Source organism: Monodon monoceros, unplaced genomic scaffold, assembly GCF_005190385.1.
Source record: "Monodon monoceros isolate NGI ecotype Baffin Bay Population unplaced genomic scaffold, NGI_Narwhal_1 Super_Scaffold_8, whole genome shotgun sequence".
Taxonomy (NCBI): domain Eukaryota; kingdom Metazoa; phylum Chordata; class Mammalia; order Artiodactyla; family Monodontidae; genus Monodon; species Monodon monoceros.
Genome location: NW_021703785.1, coordinates 26,924,830 through 26,946,567, shown reverse-complemented (window position 1 = coordinate 26,946,567; position 21,738 = coordinate 26,924,830). Strand labels below are relative to the sequence as shown.

The 21,738-nt window shown below is 38.1% G+C and overlaps 1 protein-coding gene across 1 annotated transcript in view; it reads right to left on the bottom strand.

Moving 5' to 3' along the window:
- The window catches only part of RNF219 (ring finger protein 219), a 44,813-nt gene extending 23,401 nt beyond the window's left edge, over positions 1-21,412 (bottom strand). The window contains exons 1-4 of the mRNA XM_029210588.1: positions 21,316-21,412; positions 11,809-11,944; positions 9,322-9,413; positions 6,639-6,887 (exon numbers count right to left, since the gene is read on the bottom strand). Of these exons, the coding sequence (XP_029066421.1) occupies positions 6,639-6,887; positions 9,322-9,413; positions 11,809-11,944; positions 21,316-21,387 (549 nt within the window). The 5' untranslated portion in view covers positions 21,388-21,412. The remainder of the gene's footprint in view (positions 1-6,638; positions 6,888-9,321; positions 9,414-11,808; positions 11,945-21,315) is intronic.
- Positions 21,413-21,738: the final 326 nt, after the last annotated feature.

The following is a 21,738-nucleotide window of genomic DNA, read 5'->3' as shown; positions in this document are numbered from 1 at the left end:
TGAAGTGGAGATAGGCGACCTTCCAGAAAAAGAATTCAGAATAATGATAGTGAAGATGCTCCAGGACATTGGAAAAAGAATGGAGGCAACGATCGAGAAGATGCAAGAAATGTTCAACAAAGATCTAGAAGAATTAAAGAAAAAACAAACAGAAATGAACAATACAATAACTGAAATGAAAAATACACTAGAAGGAATCAATAGCAGAATAACTGAGGCAGAAGAACGGATAAGTGACCTGGAAGACAGAATGGTGGAATTCACTGCTGTGGAACAGAACAAAGAAAAAAGAATGGAAAGAAATGAAGACAGCCTAAGAGACCTCTGGGACATTAAACGCAACAAGATTCCCATTACAGGGGTCCCAGAAGGAGAAGAGAGACAGAAAGGACCAGAGAAAATATTTGAAGAGATTATAGTTGAAAACTTCCCTAACATGGGAAAGGAAATAGCCACTCAAGTCCAGGAAGCACAGAGAGTCCCATACAGGATAAACCTAAGGAGAAACAGGCTGGGACACATACTAATCAAATTGGCAAAAAGTAAAGACAAAGAAAAATTATTGACAGCAGCAAGGGAAAAAAGACAAATAACATACAAGGGAACTCCCATAAGGTTAACAGCTGATTTCTCAGCAGAAACTCTACAAGCCAAAAGGGAGTGGCATGATATACTAAAAGTGATGAAAGGGAAGAACCTACAACCAAGATTACTCTACCCAGCAAGGATTTCATTCAGATTTGATGGAGAAATCAAAAGCTTTACAAACAAGCAAAAGCTAAGAGAATTCAGGACCACCAAACTAGCTGTACAACAAATGTGAAAGGAACTTCTCTAAGTGGGAAACACAAGAGAAGAAAAGGACCTACAAAAACAAACCCAAAACAATTAAGAAAATGGTCATAGGAATATACATATCGATAATTACCTTAAACATGAATGGATTAAATGCCCCAACCAAAAGACACAAGCTTGCTGAATGGATATAGAAACAAGACCCATATATATGTTGTCTACAAGAGACCCACTTCAGACCTAGGGACACATACAGACTGAAAGTGAGGGGATGGAAAAAGATATTCCAAGCTAATGGAAATCAAAAGAAAGCTGGAGTAGCAATACTCATATCAGATAAAATAGACTTTAAAATAAAGAATGTTACAAGAGACAAGGAAGGACACTACATAATGATCAAGGGATCAATCCAAGAAGAAGATATAACAATTATAAATACATATGCACCCAATATAGGAGCACCTCAATACATAAGGCAAATGTTAACAGCTATAAAAGAAGAAATCGACAGTAACACAATAATAGTGGGGGACTTTAACAACTCACTTACACCAATAGACAAATCGTCCAAACAGAAAATTAATAAGGATACACAAGCTTGAAATGACATAATAGACCAGATAGATTTAATTGATATTTATAGGACATTCCATCCCAAAACAGCAGATTACACTTTCTTCTCAAGTGCACATGGAACATGCTCCAGGATAGATCACATCTTGGGTCACAAATCAAGCCTCAGTAAATTTAAGAAAACTGAAATCATATCAAGCATCTTTTCTGACCACAACGCTATGAGATTAGAAATGAATTACAGGGAAAAAAACGTAAAAAACACAGACACATGGAGGCTAAACAATATGTTACTAAATAACCAAGAGATCACTCAAGAAATCAAAGAGGAAATCAAAAAATACCTAGAGACAAATGACAGTGAAAACATGACAATTCAAAACCTATGGGATGCGGCAAAAGCAGTTCTAAGAGGGAAGTTTATAGCTATACAAGCCTACCTCAAGAAACAAGAAAAATCTCAAATAAACAATCTAACCTTACACCTATAGGAACTAGCGAAAGAAGAACAAACAAAACCCAAAGTTAGCAGAAGGAAAGAAATCATAAAGATCAGAGCAGAAATAAATGAAATAGAAACAAAGAAAACAATAGCACAGATCAATAAAACTAAAAGCTGGTTCTTTGAGAAGAGAAACAAAGTTGATAAGCCATTAGCTAGACTCATCAAGAAAAAAAGGGAGAGGACTCAAATCAATAAAATTAGAAATGAAAAAGGAGAAGTTACAACAGATACTGCAGAAATACAAAGCATCCTAAGAGACTACTACAAGCAACTCTATGCCAATAAAATGGACAACCTGGAAGAAATGGAAAAATCCTCAGAAAGGTATAACCTTCCAAGACTGAACCAGGAAGAAATACAAAATATGAACAGACTAATCACAAGGAATGAAATTGAAACTGCGATTAAAAGTCTTCCAACAAAAAAAAGTCCAGGACCAGATGGCTTCACAGGTGAATTCTATCAAACATTTAGAGAAGAGCTAACACTCATTCTTCTCAAACTCTTCCAAAAATTTACAGAGGAAGGAACACTCCCAAACTCATGCTATGAGGCCACCATCACCCTGATACCAAAACCAGATAAAGATATTACAGAGAGAAAATTACAGACCAATATCACTGATGAATATAGATGCAAAAATCCTCAACAAAATACTAGCAAACAGAATCCAGCAACACATTAAAAGGATCATACACCATGATCAGGTGGGATTTATCCCAGGGATGCAAGGATTCTTCAATATACACAAATCAATCAATGTGATACACCATAGTAACAAATTGAAGAATAAAAACCATATGATCATCTCAATAGATGCAGAAAAAGCTTCTGACAAAATTCAACACCCATTTATTATAAAAACCCTCCAGAAAGTGGCCATAGAGGGAACCTATCTGAACATAATAAAGGCCATACATGACAAAACCACAGCAAACACCATTCTCAATGGTGAAAAACTGAAAGCATTTCCACTAAGATCCGGAACAAGACAAGGATGTCCACTCTCACCACTCCTATTCAACATAGCTTTGGAAGTCCTAGCCATGGCAATCAGAGAAGAAAAAGAAATAAAAGGAATACAAATTGGAAAAGAAGAAGTAAAACTGTCACTGTTTGCAGATGACATGATACTATACACAAAGAATCCTAAAGATGCCACCAGAAAACTACTAAAACTAATCAATGAATTTGGTAAAGTAGCAGGATACAAAATTAATGCACTGAAATCTCTTGCATTCCTGTACACTAATGATGAAAAATCTGAAAGGGAAATTAAGAAAACACTCCCTTTTACCATTGCAACAAAAAGAAGAAAATACCTAAGAATAAACCTACTGAGGGAGACAAAAGACCTGTACGCAGAAAACTATAAGACACTGATGAAAGAAATTAAAGATGATACCAACAGATGGAGAGATATACCATGTTCTTGGATTGGAAGAATCAATATTGTGAAGATGACTATAGTATCCAAAGCAACCTACAGATTCAATGCAATCCTTATCAAATTACCAATGCATTTTTTACGGAACTAGAACAAAAGATCTTAAAATTTGTATGGAGACACAAAAGACCCCAAATAGCCAAAGCAGGTTTGAGGGGAAAAAAATGAGCTGGAGGAATCAGACTCCTCGACTTCAGGTTATACTACAATGCTACAGTAATCAAGACAATACGGTACTGGCACAAAAACAGAAGTACAGATCAATGGAACAAGATAGAAAGGCCAGAGGTAAACCCAGGCACCTATGGTCAACTAATCTATGACAAAGGAGGCAAGGATTTACAATGGAGAAAAGACAGTCTCTTCAATAAGTGGTGCTGGGAAAACTGGACAGCTACATGTAAAAGAATGAAATTAGAACACTCTCTAACACCATATACAAAAATAAACTCAAAATGGATTCGAGACCTAAATGTAAGACCGGACACTATAAAACCCTCAGAGGAAATCATAGGAAGAACACTCTCACATAAATCACAGCAAGATCTTTTTGATCCACCTCCTAGAGCAATGGAAATAAAAACAAAAGTAAACAAATGGGACCTAATGAAATTTAAAAGCTTTTGCACAGCAAAGGAAACCATAAACAAGACAAAAAGACAACCCTCAAAATGGGAGAAAATATTTGCAAATGAATCAACGGACAAAGGATTAATCTCCAAAATATATAAACAGCTGATGCAGCTCAATATTAAAGAAACAAACAACCCAATCCAAAAATGGGCAGAAGACCCAAATAGACATTTCTCCAAAGAAGACATACAGATGGCCAAGAGGCACATGAAAAGCTGCTCAACATTACTAATTATTCGAGAAATGCAAATCAAAACTACAATGAGGTATCACCTCACACCAGTTAGAATGGGCATCATCAGAAATCTACAAACAACAAATGCTGGAGAGGGTGTGGAGAAAGGGAACCCTCTTGCACTGTTGGTGGGAATGTAAATTGATACAGCCACTATGGAGAACAGTATGGAGGTTCCTTAAAAAACTAAAAATATAATTACCATATGACCCAGCAATCCCACTACTGGGTATTTACCCAGAGAACACCATAATTCAAAAGGACACATGCACCCCAATGTTCACTGCAGCACTATTTACAATAGCCAAGTCATGGAAGCAATCTAAATGCCCATCGACAGACGAATGGATAAAGAAGATGTGGTATATATATACAATGGAATATTACTCAGCCATAAAAAGGAATGAAACTGGGTCTTTTGTAGAGACGTGGAGGGATCTAGAGACTGTCATACAGAATGAAGTTAAGTCAGAAAGAGAAAAACAAATATTGTATATTAATGCATATATGTGGAACCTAGAAAAATGGTACAGATGAACTGGTTTGCAGGGCAGAAATTGAGACACAGATGTAGAGAACAAATGTATAGACACCAAGGGTGGAAAGTGGCAGGGCATGGTGGTGGGGGTGTGATGAATTGGGTGATTGGGATTGACATATATACACTGATGTGTATAAAATGGATGACTAATAAGAACCTGCTGTATAAAAAAATAAGATACAATCCAAAACTTCAAAAAAAAAAAAAGTCCATTTCACTCATTCTAGGTATTCCTTTATTCTGAATGTTTAGTACTCCTATATTTGATTTACAGTATGTTGTTATTTTGTACTTTACATTCAAGTTTTGCCGCTGCATTTTAAAATTTATTTATGTCCCAGCTTATTGCCTAATTCTACCTAATATCTTCACTGGGCATCCAAAATGGGCTTATTAAATATCCCAGATAATTGTGAGGTCTCAGGGTAGCTCTGGGTATTGAATTTAACACGTGACCTTTAAAAGAACAAAGAAAAACTGTATTTTATGTAGCTCTCTTTTACATACATCTCTTATACCACTCTTTTTTTTTTTCCCTATACCACTCTTATAAGCCCAGAGTAAAGTTTTCATACACATCTTCATGCTCTAAGAAACATTTATTACCAAAAATTTAAATGCAATTCAATAACTATAAAAGAGACCCTATAGAACTTACTGATGGTCCAGGAAGAAGAAAAGTTACAGGGGACATGGCTGATTGATAAATACTGTGACTTCCCAGCTGTATTTCCTTTTCGTGTCCTCTTCTCTTCTTAGACAAAACGCTAATAATGTTGGCTTCCGAAAACCAAAGAAATTACACACTTCCCCTAAACTTGTAACAAACTCAGTGCAATTATGTCTGTAGTTTCTTTTTTCTCTAAAAGCACTAAGTTCCCTTCTTTGTCTCATCGTGGCCTTTTCTGAGCCTAAATGGCATTTATTTTACACGTGGGTATGACTCAGTATTCACACTAAGCTGCAGATACTTCTCTGCTACTTAACCTCACTGAAGATCAGTATGTGGTAGCACGTCTTTAAAATATCATATGGAGCATTAATGATTTCAGGAGGCAGGATTTAGTAATTCAGCACAGTAACGGTATTTTAAGAGAATGCACATAGGCTGAATGGGTGGTTGTGGACCTGGATACCACAAAACCATCTCTATTCAGCACAAGACTCCACTGTGGATAAACCTGAAGTCAAGCTAAAGGCTAGTCCCTTTGGCCAGCAAAGCTCTACAGCACTTGATTATTACCTCTAGTGCTGATAGCATGGATCTCATCTCCTTTCCTAGACTGGAAAATCCTAGAGGTTTGCCCTTTTCACCTATGCTTTCTTTATCTTGTTGTATGGATGGAAGAATAATTGAAAAAAATGAACCTGCCTCATAAGCCAAATATTCTCTTTCATGGAGTAGTCTAAAGCAGCTACTCACAGCTCTCTTGGAAGCAGTCATTAAATATTTAACTATTTACAATATTAAAAAAATCAGAGAATGGTAGTGCTAGAAAAGATATGGTCTAAACCTTTCATTTTATAGGTAGGGAAATGGACAGGTGTTTGTCTTTATGCATACAGGGCAGTCACTAACATAAGCTTAAAAAACAAAATTAAGCCAAACCACAATGAGAAGAATAGAAATACATCCTTTAAATTGATGTCACTCTTCCACAAGAAGATGCAAATTCATATAGAGGCACTACAGAGTCTCCAATTATAGTCACAAATGGAACCACCTGATATTTCTTGGCAGCTAATAACATTTAAGGAGAAAAAGTTTTCCTATTTCTTATAAATGCTCATCCAGGGATTTCTGTCCTTTCCCCCCAAATCATCTAATGATGACTCAAAATAATATGGTGACTTATACTTTTGAAGGTACTTAAAATACTACAGAATTTTAAAAACAACCACAACTTACCTCCTTCAACTTTTCCACATCATCTTTCACTTTTTCGTAGATTTCACTAGCTGTTCTAAGTTTTTTCTTCCACTCTGCTACAGTTTCTGGGTCAACTGTACTTGGATTATCTGCAACTGGATGTTTGTCTTCATTTTGGTTGCCCTGCATCAAGGTTAAAGGATCCAGAATAGTCTTGATCTGTGACTCCAAGCTGAGATTTTTACTCTTAAGCTCTTCTACCTCTTTCTGTAGACAATCTATTTCATCCTGAAAAAGCATTGCATAGCCATCAGGTAGACAGAGACACTAAACACATACATATGCTAGAGTGAGGCCAATGTGCTTTTAAATTTTATACTCAAAATTCTGTAGATACATAGATTCTTTATGCATCAGAAAAGCTTTGCAGACAGAAAGTCACATATAGTTGAAATTCTCAACATGTATTTTGACTCTGATAAAAATAGGCATTTCCGGGCTTCCCTGGTGGCACAGTGGTTGAGAATCTGCCTGCTAATGCAGGGGACACAGGTTCGAGCCCTGGTCTGGGAGGATCCCACATGCCGCGGAGCAACTAGGCCCGTGAGCCACAACTACTGAGCCTGCGCGTCTGGAGCCTGTGCTCTGCAACAAGAGAGGCCACGATAGTGAGAGGCCCGCACACCGCAATGGAGTGGCCCCCGCTTGCCACAACTAGAGAAAGCCCTCACACAGAAATGAAGATCCAACACAGCAAAAATAAATAAAACTCCTACCCCCAACATCTTCTTTAAAAAAAAAAAAAAAGGCATTTCCATTGCTTTTATTTTAATTCAATGATAGTTTGTGATTTAAAAAAATTAAAATGTCGAATCTTTGATTCTATTTTAGATATCCATAAAACACGAAAAGGCACATGAATTCAACAAGGAAGTAGATTCCTCAGAAGAAAATTCTGAGGCATGTTTAATTGCTTTACTGAGGGGAATTTAAAAATACAGTTTTGATCAAGATTTATAGTTTTGTTTGATGTCTATATTTTTGCTTCTATATTTGAAGTAGGAGTAAAACCACATACTATGTCCTTTCACTTTCCACTTCAGAATAGTACCTGTAGTTAATTTTTAACTCTTCTACATTCTGGATCTTTAATTACTGCTAAGACTATTCCACAAGTATTAGTTTTCCCCATGTGGAACTGCTTGCTACCTTAAATCCAGTAACTAAACATTTGGGGCTAGAACTCTTTTCTGTGATACAATTTATTCATCTATAATGGATATTTCATCTTAAACTAAGATTGTCAGAAATTTTGTTGTTAGAAAATAAACTTCAATATGCCAGTGATCTTCTAAAGGATTAATTTGATTAGCATCTAAGTGTGATAAATATTAAATAAATAAGAATACGTTTCAGAGCTAACACAGATAGTGCTATTTACTATTTTAAATTACAATACATTTCAAGTTAAATAGCATTATAAAATGAGAAAATCACTTTACTTGTTTGAATTAATATATTAATGAATAAACAAATATAAACAGGAAAACATATGAATGAACATTTATTCATTTATTTATGTCCCACTTTATTTCAAAAAATTTTTAAAGCAGCTGAAGCAGTTTCCATTTACATAGTATAACTTAAAGATATTTTGTGTCAAAGGAAGAGAGCAATAATATCCCTCATTTAGTCGATATAAAATGACAACTGGGCCTAATGTTTATTCAAAAGTATATGTATTCCATTAACATGAAGCTAATTTAGAAAAAATTCCATCACCATGTCAAATCACCTTCACAGGAAGAAAACCACTGCATAATCTCACATATATGTGGAATCTAAAAGAGTCAAGTACATAGAAGCAGAGTTAAACAGTGGTTACCAAGCGTGCAAGGTGGGGGAAATGGAGAGGTGGGAGAAATAGGGAGCTGGTTCAAGGTGTGCTAAGTTGCAGTTATACAGGATAGAGATAGTCTAGAGATCTACACTGTATAACATGATGACTATAGTTAATAATACTGTACTGTATACTGGAAATCTGCGAAGAGAGTAGATTTCAGGTACTCTCACCCCACACACAAAGTAACTATGTGAGGAGACAGCTATGTTAATTAGCTTGATTGATGTAATCACTTCACCATGTATATGTATATCAAAACATGTTATACACCTTAAATATACACAATTTTTATTAAAAAAAAAACTGTTTTACATGGGGAAAAAAAAAGAATTAGGAAATAGCATATCTCACACCAAAATCTCTTTGCTGGTAGCTGACATAAGTATATTTTCTTTACCAGAACTGATCAGACTTATAATTGGCAGTGAATTTATAGGTAGAAACAAAAACAGAATGACCATTATAGTCCCTGTTTGCCAGACCATTCACAATGCCTTGTGGGGGCTGGAAGACTGACTTTTACAAGGGAGTTTCCTTTATCTCCCACCTCTTAGAGGGAGTAACTTACAAAACAATGTTTCTGTTGAGGACAAATTTAAAATTAAAAGAAAGAAAAAAAAGGAAATGTTTCCATCTGTTCCCTCCCACTATTTGAAATAGGAAAGGGAAAAAGAAAAAATTTATCAAATAAGATATTTTTAAACTGGCATTTAAAATAAGATTTCATTAGATGCTTACTCTAAGAAGTCCAGGGACTGATAGCTCAGTTTTACCTTGAATTCAATGCTGTCATCATTTAACTTTTTAATTATTATTTACCTCATATTCTTTGTGGAGTAATTCAAGTCTAGTTTTCCGAAGGTGCTTCCTGACTGTATGGCTCAGTATAGGTTCACTTTCACTTGTTCCTCCTATAAGGAAAAAAAAAGCTAACTTTTCATTCTGATTTGGGTAGAATGACAAAATGAACTCTTTTCTTATTGTTCTATATAGTTCTCTAGCTTAATTTCCACCCTTTTCCTTATAACCACGTGGGCTGCCATCTAGGCCTCTTCTGTACTTTAATCCTAAGAAAAGATAAATAACACCATAAGAAATACCTTCAATAAAATATCATGTTGTGTTTACTTACCTATGTATCTTATTATATTAAACTCAATGAAGGCAAAGGCTATATTTTATTAATGATCACATTTGGACAACTGCAAATTTTGAGTACCAGACAACTGCTAATGATAAAATCAATGATTATATTTACAGCTAACCAATAAGTTGTATAAATATTATCAATATTATCTGTACATGATATAATTATCAAATACATATTATTATCTGTATATATCACATATGATACATATATTATGATATATATTATTATAACCAATGTATTCATTCAAACATATGTGGTTACACAACTGAAAAGATTAACGTGTCTTTTCACTGATTCTAACAACCCAGTTGCGATGGATTATAAATCACAGCACTAATTGTATGCCCATAATAACTCACACAAACACACTCAAAATGTTTTCTTCCTGAGAGCTCTTCACTTATGCTGTGGTTACCTTCTTTGTACTTCTCAGCATCATGATAGCAAAGGCATACACAGATATTCTTTTTCAGGATGTTCTATCCAAATGGCAGGATGGATGAACCATTTTACTTGAGAGAATTTATGAAATATCACTTAGATATGAATGAATAAAGGAGGGAGAAGGGATGTGAAAAGAAGCTGGGGAAAAAACATTCGAATTATTTTAATCAACAAAACTCATATTCCTCAAGGAAAGACCTGACTCCTGGTAAAGGTCAGTGCAGGTAGAAAAGTAGAGGCTAAGGTTAGCACTCCAGTTTCCAGCACAGCAGAGAAATATTCCTCTATCAGACTCCATCCAGGTACTCAAGAAAGAAACCTTGGAGCCAGCTCCGACTCCCCTTTCAGATCACTTAGTTCCAAAGTTCCACTGGTTGTTCTTTTGTTCTAGCATATGTACCTTCCTTTCCATTATAAAAATTTTAGTTAAGTCCATTTTGCCTAACTTGGGACTATGACAATGACTTCTTAAGTTTTCTGAAAGGTTTTTTTCTATGATTCATGCTATCATGAATTCACTTTCAATTTTTCCTAAAGCAAAACCAAATAAAAATCATTTAATTTTAACAATCTAAGAGAAATAACACTAAAAAAGCTCTTTAAATGCTTTATTTTTCAAGAATCTTCTAGTTCAAGTTTTATCCCCCCTCTTACCTACACTACTGTAGCACTGAATGTTCTTTTTTATTCCCTTAATCCAGAATCACACTCTCCTTCACCTGGGCAAGCGCGTCCAACCTGACCTACTCACGTCCTGTTTCTCCCCTGGAGCCCAGCCTGCACACATCCCCTGAGTGATACTCCTTACACACATTTTGGGTTGTGCCATCCCCTTGCTCAGACCATCATGCCCACCTCGCCCTTCTCACCCACACAGCAGTTCCCCGATTTAGTCTGTCACTCAAGATGCTCTGCTCTAATACACTACCAAATGTAAAATAGCTAGCGGGAAGCAGCCGCACAGTGCAGGGAGATCAGCTCGGTGATTTCCCTCCCTTCCACCTAGAGGGGTGGGATAGGGAGGGTGGGAGGGAGGGAGATGCAAGAGGGAAGAGATATGGGGACATATGTATATGTATAGCTGATTCACTTTGTTATACAGCAGAAACTGACACGCCATTGTAAAGCAATTATACGCCAATAAAGATGTTAAAAAAAGTAAAAAGTGTCTCATTTTACATTTTCAGTCTTATTTCAACAGTCAGACCCAAACTAGACTACTGATCATTTCCAAAAACATGCCTTACTTTACTACTTCTAAACTGTAGTGCATGCTATTCCCCCTGCATGAAATGCCCTCCCTAATCTTTACCATTTGAAAACTTATCCATCCTTAAATCTCCATCTTAAAGGCCACCTGTGTCATGGATCCCTTCTCAATGTTCCTAGCTGAACTTCCCTGTTTAAACTCTGTGGACCTTTCTGTTTGTTTGTTTTTGGCTGTTAGCATCTGCTGCTTTAAACCATTAATATTTTGGTCCACATGCACAGCCTCTACCAGAACGAAAGTTCCAGGAGGCTCTGAGACTTCTCATGGTGCTTTGTGCTCCTCAATTGCTCCACTTACAGATTATGCCAAATGACCAATCCATCCAGTAGGATATTGGCAAAATAACATCACTGAAAATTGCCTATTTCAGTCTTCCTCCAAATAGACACTATTTAAGATTGTTTCAAATCTATTTCTATATGTTTATAAAATAGACCCTTACCAATAATCTCTTTGCAAGGATTTTCAGGAGTGATGGGGACTCTGCAGGCTGGACATTGGCTATTATTCTTCAACCACAAATCGATACAAATTGAACAAAATACATGGTTGTTGACGCATATAACAGGCTGGCGTACCTTTGAAAAAAGAAACATTACTTTTAGTACAGGGCAACAGTCGTAATGAGAATCTCAATAGTTTTAGCTTAGAGCAAATCTCTTCTCTAGAGTACAGAAGTAGGTGCTTTAAGAGGAAGTATAATATCTAGGATTCATAAAAACGCTGCTTGTGCTACCACATTGTTTCTTACACATGTATAATACAGACACCAGCTTAGATATCTGGTCATAGAGACTGAAACTTTGAACACATCATGAAATGGTTTTATTTTGTTCCAAACCACACTTATTGCCAAAAATAAAATGCATTTTGTTCCACTGAGGCTGGGGCAATTTTCCTTCAACTATTCTATTTTTGGATCACAAAATGTCAGAATTAGAAGGTTCTTTAAAGATTATTTAGTCCAATCACCCATATGACATTCAAGACTTGAAATCCTTCCCTCAAGTCATTCTACTATATTACAGAGCAATAGCAATCAACAATTTAGCACTGACTCTTACTAGAAAGTCCCTGAAACCAGAGGCATGAAAGCTACAACAATCCTAAAAGACAAGACATACGCTCCTGTGGTTTACAATCTAAATAGCAAACAATGCTGACAGAAATACTTAAATACACCAAATATATAAATCTTTGACTCAGTGTAATCAAATAACAATACTTTACATTTATATTGTCTTATATTTTACAATGGGCTTTCCATGCATTCTCTCTCTCTCTCAATAACCCTGTGAGATAAACAGTAAATATACTTTACTAATAAGGAAACCAAGGTGTGACGATATTAGGTGGCCTGCTCAGGGTTAACGATGTAGGTGTTCTGACTGTGTAGCTGTTTTATCAGAGGGAAAATAGAAGAGAAGCTGTTTTAGTTTTCTACTTATTTGTTTACATATTTATTGTAAATTTATATTTATCTCCCCTTTTAGACTGGAAACTATGTAAGAGCAAGAACTTCTTTCGTCTCATTCATTTCTGAATCCCTGGTACCTAGAAAATAGGTTAGTACACCGTAGGTACGCAATAAAGTCTTGTTGAATGAAGTAATTGCTATTAGGACAGTACTTAAAATTCAATTTACTGGGGAACTTGTCAGAGGGAATAGGCAATTCTTTCACATTTTGTTGTAAAGAAGAGAGCATAAAAATATGGCCAGCGTAAGAAATGATAACAGGAATGACACAGTAAAAAGGGGATATTAATTAATGATGGAGGAAGAGGGGGAGGGATTAAGAGCCATAGATAGCAAAGTCCCTAAGAAGTCAAGAGGGGAATGATATCCAAAGCACAAGGGGTCAGATTTTGGCTTATATGGAGTGAGGATCTGTCTTCCATTTTAACAAAAGGGAAAACCGAGGGTACAAGAACAAATACAAAGTGGATGGAAGATCTGTTGATGGAAAGATGAGGGAACTCATGTTCCAACTGCTTATTGTTTGTGATTAAATATGACGTGAGGTTACCAGCTGCAAGTGAGAAGAAGGGGGGAATATCGACTTGAGAAAATAGGAGAATAAAGCAGTTGTTTTGAAAGGTAAGAAAGTAAATTTATTAGGGTTATGTACAGAGCTGGATTGCCAAACACTGTTGAGTATGTGAATGGCAGCAAACTGATAGAGTCAACCAATGGATCTTGAAAAGGCTGAAGTAATACTGGAAGAGTAGGTATGATGAGAGGAGGAGCAGATGCTCATAGTCAAAGCACAGGAGGCGGTACAGCTGCTTTCCCTAATGTTTTGTCCTGGGACACCTTACCTGACAAAGTTCTATTTTCTCTCTCAATCTCATGTATCACATAGTGTTAACATGTTTTCTATGGTAACAGTTCCTGAGAATCCTCTGTAACTGGACCTTAGTAAGTGGCAGAGCTTAGGCTTCTAGAGACAAACCTGGGGCTGACTTCAGCTCTGCTACTTATTGAACTGTTTGACCTTGGGTTAACCCTTTAGTTACAGTGGCATCTGTTTCCTCTTCTGAAAACTATGGTTTAACCTAGTAAACTTTTCATTCAGATGTTACTTAAGATTTAATAATATAAAGATGTAAGCACAGAGACTTTCACATAGCAATCCCTGGGGAGGGGAGGGGAAAGGAGAAAAGGACTATATCCACATGCCCAGGAGCCAACTCCATGTAGGCATCTTAAAGCTGCCCCAACCATAACGTCCAAAGCCAAACCTGGCCTCCACACACTCACTCCCCATCCTGCGCTTCTTGTCTAAGTTACTGGCACCACCACCTCACCACTCAGGCTAGAATACTGAGAGCTGTCTCTGACGCACCCTTTTTATTTATCCTCACCATCCAATCAATCATCAAATGCTGGTATCATATATCAGTCTAAGAAGCCAGAGATTTTAAGATATACCCATATTTTATTTACCACTAAGAAAAAAGAAAGAATGAAAAATGCTGCCAATTACAACTGCAAGATGCTACCGCTTGTAAAATAGAACCAGATTTCAGAGATGTTATAACGTGGGAAAAAAAGTATATCCCAGAATAGTCAAAATGTGGCAAACCTACCTCTAAATGTTCTTTTACTTATCATCTATCACTTCTTTTCCATCTTCACCTCAATGACTTCAGGTTCTCATTCTCTTAGCCCAATCTATTGCAATGACCTCCTCCCAAGCTTCCTTGCTTCCACATGTTCACTGCTGTCCACCTTTCATACTGATGCCAGAGCTAGCCATCTAAAATATGGAGCAGCAGTTTTCACTGCTCTCCTGCAAAACAACGTGTTTTTCCCTGCTCATAGTTTTAAGTACAGCTTCCAAAGAACAATGTAATATGGTTCTTAAATAGCCATATCTTTGATCTGCTATTTCAATACTTGACAAAACCTATACTTCAACCACACAGATATACCCAATGTTCATCAAAAGGAATAAGAATAGAGTCTCCTTGTTTACTGGGCTCTCATTTTTTAGCTTAATATGTTCCACTGGCCTCCCAACTTCCCCAATCAAAATAAAATCCTTCCCATCTTTTAAGGAAATCAAAGGTTACCTCTTCTGTAAGGCCTTCACTAATCGTTTTTAGAATTAACTGGATCTTTGTCTGATTCTTATAAGAGCACTTCTTATACATTGATTTAATGTTCACTGGCCTTGGAAAATTGTTTACACCCTGCCTTCCCTATTAGATTTCAGGCTCCCTGGGGGCAGGGGCACTGTCCTGTTCATCTTTATGTCCACCTACAACAACTTATACAATGTATACTCTAAGATTAATAGAAGTGAATTTTGATGTATTAAAACAAAAGGCTGAGATAATGCTGCTAAAAGCATCTCAAGAAGCAAAAGGTCAATGGCCACTGCCAAATTTTGAAAAAGTGAAAGTTTAACCTTTCCATTTAATCTGCCAGAATGATACAGAAGAACAACCACAGGCAGACTACTTGGCTCTGTCTGCTAACAGCCACTGGCAATGTCACCCAAAGGAGAATCATTTTCACTGTTCAATACCTGGTATTGTCATTGTGTTGGATTTTGAAACAGTTGACTAAGTCATTTCTTTGGACCATGTACTTATCAGATGATGATTTCTAGACAATGGTTTAAATTTACTTAGGAGAACAGAAACCTATAAAGGAGAAAGAACTACTAAAACAAATTACTTGTTATTTATTTGACCATAACCTACAGAAGCAAAATACAAAGAATCTAGCCCTCCTTCAATTCCTGTCCACCCATTTCCTCTGCCCAGATCCTGCTATATACAACACCAAAACACATACACAAATAATTTTCTTTAATAAGATCTTCTCAAGATACAGAAATAGTCATAATTTGCCTATGTTATTAGACTTTATATCCAATTTACTCTCAAATGAGATCTGTGGCAATAACACAGTAAGCACTCTTACAAAATAAAAATGCAAGAAGACAATGGCAAAGCTAAGTGGCATGTACAATTCCAAACTCATGTGGAGTAAGCATGCTGAGGTGATATCCTAGGGTAATGCCCCACGAGGCTGGTGAGGAGAGGAAGAGAAGACAAAGCAAGGGATGAAAAGTGGGCTCTCCTCACTGGAATGGGCCCAAGGAAGCAGTCCTAAGTATAAAAAACATTAACCCTATAATATATAATTCTACTATGTAGTTTCTTTTATCTGAAGATGTTTCAGTTTTAAGAGACTTTACCACAAAAACCCCTTTCATAAAAAGCAAACGTACCTGGGAGGAGTCATGCCTAAAGGTGTTGTCCATTAATATCCATTCTAGACTTACCTAATAGGAGTTATATATTGGTTTAGGGCAGGGTCTGTCAACTTTGACACTACTGACATTTTGGAACAAAAAGTTTTTGTTGTGGGAGGCTGTCCTGTATATTGTAGGATGTTTAGCTAGCAGCATCCCTGGCCTCTATCCACTAGATATGAGTAGCACCCCCAAAGACAATCAGAAATAGACATTGCTAAATGTCTCTGTGGAACGAAATGTACTCCCATCCCATTGAGAACCACTGGGCTGGGATACTCACATGCATTTCCCTAACAACCTAATGGGGTTGATAGTATCAAATGCATTTTCAGCTGTAGAAACTGAGACTCAAGGAAATAATGATACAGGTTCTAAGTGGCAGAGTCAGCATTCAACCACCATTACACATGCAAACTGAATGATCTTTCAACTAAGAAATAGTTCTTTCTTCCTTAGAGCAGGTTTAGTAAATAATAATCTGGGAGTAAGAAATAGAAGGCACATGTCTGAAAGGATCAAGAAGACACCAGGATCAGTAGGGACTGCAGAAAAGAGGTACTGTACTGATGGAGGTGGCTGGAGGGAAAAGGCAGTAGATAAACTTTACCAGCTGGCCTGGCAATTTCACTTACAATCAACTTCTCTGCTCTTGTCACCTTTACTAGAGACTAGAGCTAATCCTTCTTCTCCGAAGAATATCCTTCTGGCACCTATGTCAAAATTTTATGGGTTTCACTAGTGGAGACATAGAAAGACTGAAAAACAAAGCTGAGGTAGAAATGATTGTAGTAGGGGCCCGCCTACTCAACCTTAGAAATTTGGAAACTTTTAAAAATAAAATTCCTGGATTGCTGTTGCTATGTTTCAAGAAATATTTGGCTCTGGGCCAGAGTAGGACCTAGAACTTTAAAACTGTGTGATCCCGAGAACTAAGTTATTATACTTAATGCCTATTGGTCTGGGTCCCCACTTCTGTCTACATAAAAAGAAAGATAATACATTTCCCCTCTCCCATCTTTATCCCTACCTAGAACGCCTTAAGGATAAACTGGAATCTTATTTGTGAAGTAAATATGTCAGCTATTATATGCCAACCTTGAAAATTATTAGGATATATCAACACTTTTTTGAGTTAATTTTTATTATACTCCATGTTAAGACACAACATTGTTATACTTTTCTGAAAGTGTCTGCATTCTTCAAGCTTATTTTAATCTAGAAAAGAGAAAATGCAAAATTTATATACCCCACATGACTTTTTTTCAAAGCAAATTACCTGTGACAATTATGTACAAGGCTGGTTCTTAAATCTACTCTTGGGAACTGAGAGACAATCAGGACTCAAACATGGGCTCAGTGTACTGAGGTGGGTGGCTTGCTGGCCGATCAACAGCCCCTAGTGAACACTGATTAATGAATTTAGTCAACCTAGAGTTAGGATGCTAAGTTGCTAAGGCTTTGTCTCTAGCTCTATCTTTGCAACATTTTAAATCAACTACATGTGTGGAAAGCAAAGCAAGAAGTCCTCCCTGAAAGAAGGGTTCTTTTCCACAGTGTTCCTAGTGGGAAAGAGTCCATGCTATTACTGGACATTTCAAGAGACGGACACTCCACATTCTAAGAAAGCTGATTTCATTTCTGATTATTTCAGCCAGAAAGCTTGCATTATATTACGTACAAATCTTAATATCGTGGAGCTACCCAAAGCTTGATTCCCTTCCAAATGAAAATACTTTATTTAATGATTCGCTATCATGTTCATTCACTCCAACACTATTCCATTCCATCTATATTCCAACCTCAATTTCAATTCCTTTCCAAATGATTTCAAATACTCTAGTTTATTTATATTTATCTTAAAGCATGGTGCCCCAAACTGGATTCATACTCAAGTGAGGAATAATTGGATATGATATATTAATGTTAAACAGCATTAGAAGCCTAGTTGCTTGGCACTTCTCTTGAGAACCTCCTCTGTCCTTTGATAAAACTAACTGTGGGCCACATTTGGCTGTCACTCATGGCAAAACGCTGACTCGGTCAATAAAAGTATTACCTGCAACAGTTTCGTTTCATAGCTTGAATCCTAATTGAAGAGATAAAAGCCTGGAATTATCTAGAGATAAACTGGTCTGTAGCATTCTGGCGGCAGGACCAAATGTCACTGAACAGATATCCTGGGCTAGATCATTTCTGTACTTTGGCCTGCTGGCCTATTAGCCCAAGGCATGGAAAAAAATTAAAGGGGAATAGGCAAGAAAATGTTATATATAAATTGTCCCACAGGATGTACCCAACTTATTCAGGCCACAAAGAGCTCTTACTTACAATATTGGCAAGGTTGCTAAACATTATTGGGCAGAGAGAATCCACCTTTAAGACTGAGGTAGAGTCAGAGGTAGGAAATGCAAAATGTTTAAACTTTTCAATTTTAAGCACATTTGTATTCAAAAGACAGAGTATTAACCACTTACATACTTGGACTATCTCCACTACTGCTCCCTCCACCCCCCCCCCCCCCGCATTCTTCCCCACCTCCACCCCCATTTCAATCAGCATCTACCTTATCTCTTCAGATTTAAGGTCTATACCACCCCTATTTTCTTTAAGTAATATGCAAGGTTTTTTTTTTTTACAGTAAACCTCTAGGAATAATGGCCCCTAATTCTGTAGAAAAATCAAAAATGAAGACTGCTAATTCTATATGGTACAAATGGTGAGGGCAGCAAAAGGATGATTATACAGAAGAGGGCTAGTCAGGAAGGACCTTAAGGCAGATCTCAGAGGTGGCCGGAGATGCTGTGTGTCGGGGAGATGGAAGTAACATCAGGAACCCGCTGCTACTCCAGGCCATACCATCTCCAGTACCCCACAAATACAGCTGTGTGTGGGAGGGTGAGTAGCACAAGCAGATCAGAATTGCTTTAACTATACAAAAGGCAACAGGGATAGGGAACCAGCTAAAACCTCTGGATGTACTGTGGCAATTTCCTGGACAAACAGGTCCCACTCTGTTGGGAATGTAAATCTTCACTGAGTGAGTGTACTGGTCTCATGAAGCAATTGGGAAGAACATTTACTGGGAAAGGCTGGCTTCCTCATTTTGAGGGTCTGCCTCAGTGTCCATAGTAAAGGTTAACATTTATTAAGTGCCAAACTTCATGCTAAGCACTGCATATGAATTACTTCATTTAATCCTCCCCAAAAGACAAGGATGAATGTTAATACTATTATCATTCCCATTGTACAGATAAGGAAACTGCTCTGAGGGAGGTTAAGTAATGTGTATAAGGTCGTATAACTATTAAGTGGAAGACCTAGATTAGAACTTAGTCTGAACACAGTACTCAGGGCCCTCAACCACTACGCCTTTCTGCCTCCATAGCAGACATAAACAAATGCCTATTTACAAATCATTAACCTTTAATTAATTAATCACATTTAATTCTAGAATACAGTTAACCAGTACATGGCAGAAAAAAGACACCAAAAGTGTCTGCTGTTATGCATGAGTTCAAGTGAGTTTTTAGGAAGTAACTTACTGAAGACACAAATGGTAACAGGTTCAAACGCTGGAGACTCTAAGCCTTAGTTTTCTTATTTGAAAAATGGGGAAATCAGCCCTATCTATCTCACAGCACTGGTGAGAGCAGTAAATGAAATAATTAAATGTATACAAAAGCATCCTGTAATCTGCAAAGCACTATATTCTATTAGCTATCAGTTTTGTTAAACACGGGAAGCATAGGTAGGCAAAATCAGCCAGGCAAAACACATTTTCAACACAACTGCAAGAGACAGTCTATGAACTAAAGGAAACTAGATATAATGTGTACAACTACAACAAAGTGAAAATTATTTCCGAAGGTTATTTTATCAGCCCTTTACCAGGCTACTGTTAGGAGTAAATTCACTCAGAACTTAACTTGTGGGAACTTCAAGTCAGGAGCCAAACGTAGACTGTAGCAAATTGAAACATCTTGCCGTCCTCTCAGCTATGTATGCAGACAGTGGTAGCAAGTGCCAGCTCAAATAACCACCCTCCACAGGCCATCCTTGATCTCGCCAGTCAGAATGGATCAAGCCATCTCTATATCCTCTCACAGCACATCTGCTATTTCCTTGGCATTTCATTCTGATGGATATCATGAGTTATCAGTTTCTTCCAAGCCTGACTTCCTACTACTTCTTGAACTCAGGAAATTTACATAGACTTAAAGCAGATGATCAAATGATCATATTGGCTGACACTCAAATGTTTGCTCTATTAAGTTTGCATTTCTCAATCCTAAGCCTGTGGCTACAGTTTCAGTGGGGGGGGGGCGGTAAACACACACACACACGCACACACACAAACACACCACAAATGTAAAAACAATTCAGCGTGAGAAAAAAAGTCTCCCTTCTAGACCTACGTAGTAAAACAAAATGTTCTTCTTAAACCGAAGGGGAGGCACAAACGGAAATGAAAGAGACAAATGCATTAGAACCTTCAAAACTCCGCTTCTAATTCTGAACTACTTTCTCCACCTAGTTTCACAAACACCTGAGGCACCTCTTGCATCACAAAAAGACGGTATTCTACCTCGTGACTGATCCGTTCTTGGAATTAACAACCGTATCTCTCATTCTAAACGTCATTCAGGGACACGTACTATTTATTTTTCTAATTCTGAACCCAGAGCAAAGGCCACTCCCAACGCTGGGCTAAGTAAAGGAAATGATCTTGGAAATGGAAAAGACTCTCCAACCAGCACTGGAGGCCCAAGAACAAAACACTCTAGTTTGTGCAGAGGACGAAGGAACCGTAGCGAGGCTCCCAGGAAACGTGTTTTCAGGCTTTGATGGGGATGCACAGGGGCGTAAATTGCTGGGATTCGTTTCTGACCAGGCCTCCTCCGACGCCGGAGTCGCCCGGGTGAGGCCGCCCTCCCTCCACACCCCAGACCGATGTCATCTTCCTCCGAAAGGCACAGAGATGACCACACGAATCGCGGCGCTCTCCCTCCGTCGCCCAGGACGTGGCCACCCCAGCCTAAGGAGAACGCGGGTCGGCGTCCTCAACCAGCCCGGCGCCTCGCGCCGCGTCCCCGCCACACACAGAGACCGGCCTCGGCTCTGGCGGGCCACTGCACACCCGACCCCGATTCGTAGCCGTGCCCGGAATCACCCATTACCTTCCCCAAGCAGATGTGGCACGTGATGGGCAGAGTGAGCGACAACGTAACGTTCTGCACGGTCTGAGCCATGGCAGCGTTCAGAATCCCGCCAACACGGAAGTCCCGCCGACCGCGGCTCCTCACCCCGACTGAGGCCGCGCGAGGCCGGCTACGGTGGCCCAGCAGGGCCACGCCGCGCCGGTCGAGGCAACGAAAATGCGCTTTCCCAGCGCGCGGCTGCTCGAGCTGTTCCCTTCCTTCTTTCCTTGCTTTTCAGTTTGAAAAATACTCTCCCCGGTTCGGGAGCTACAGGATTCCTGAGAATGGGAAGGAAGGAGGTTTGCTACGGGCATCGAGGATCTTGAAAGTTTAAATGAAAGAGTAATGGTGGAGGGAGGAGAGGAAGATGCAGAAAGGCGATTTAAAATCCCAGGATCTTTC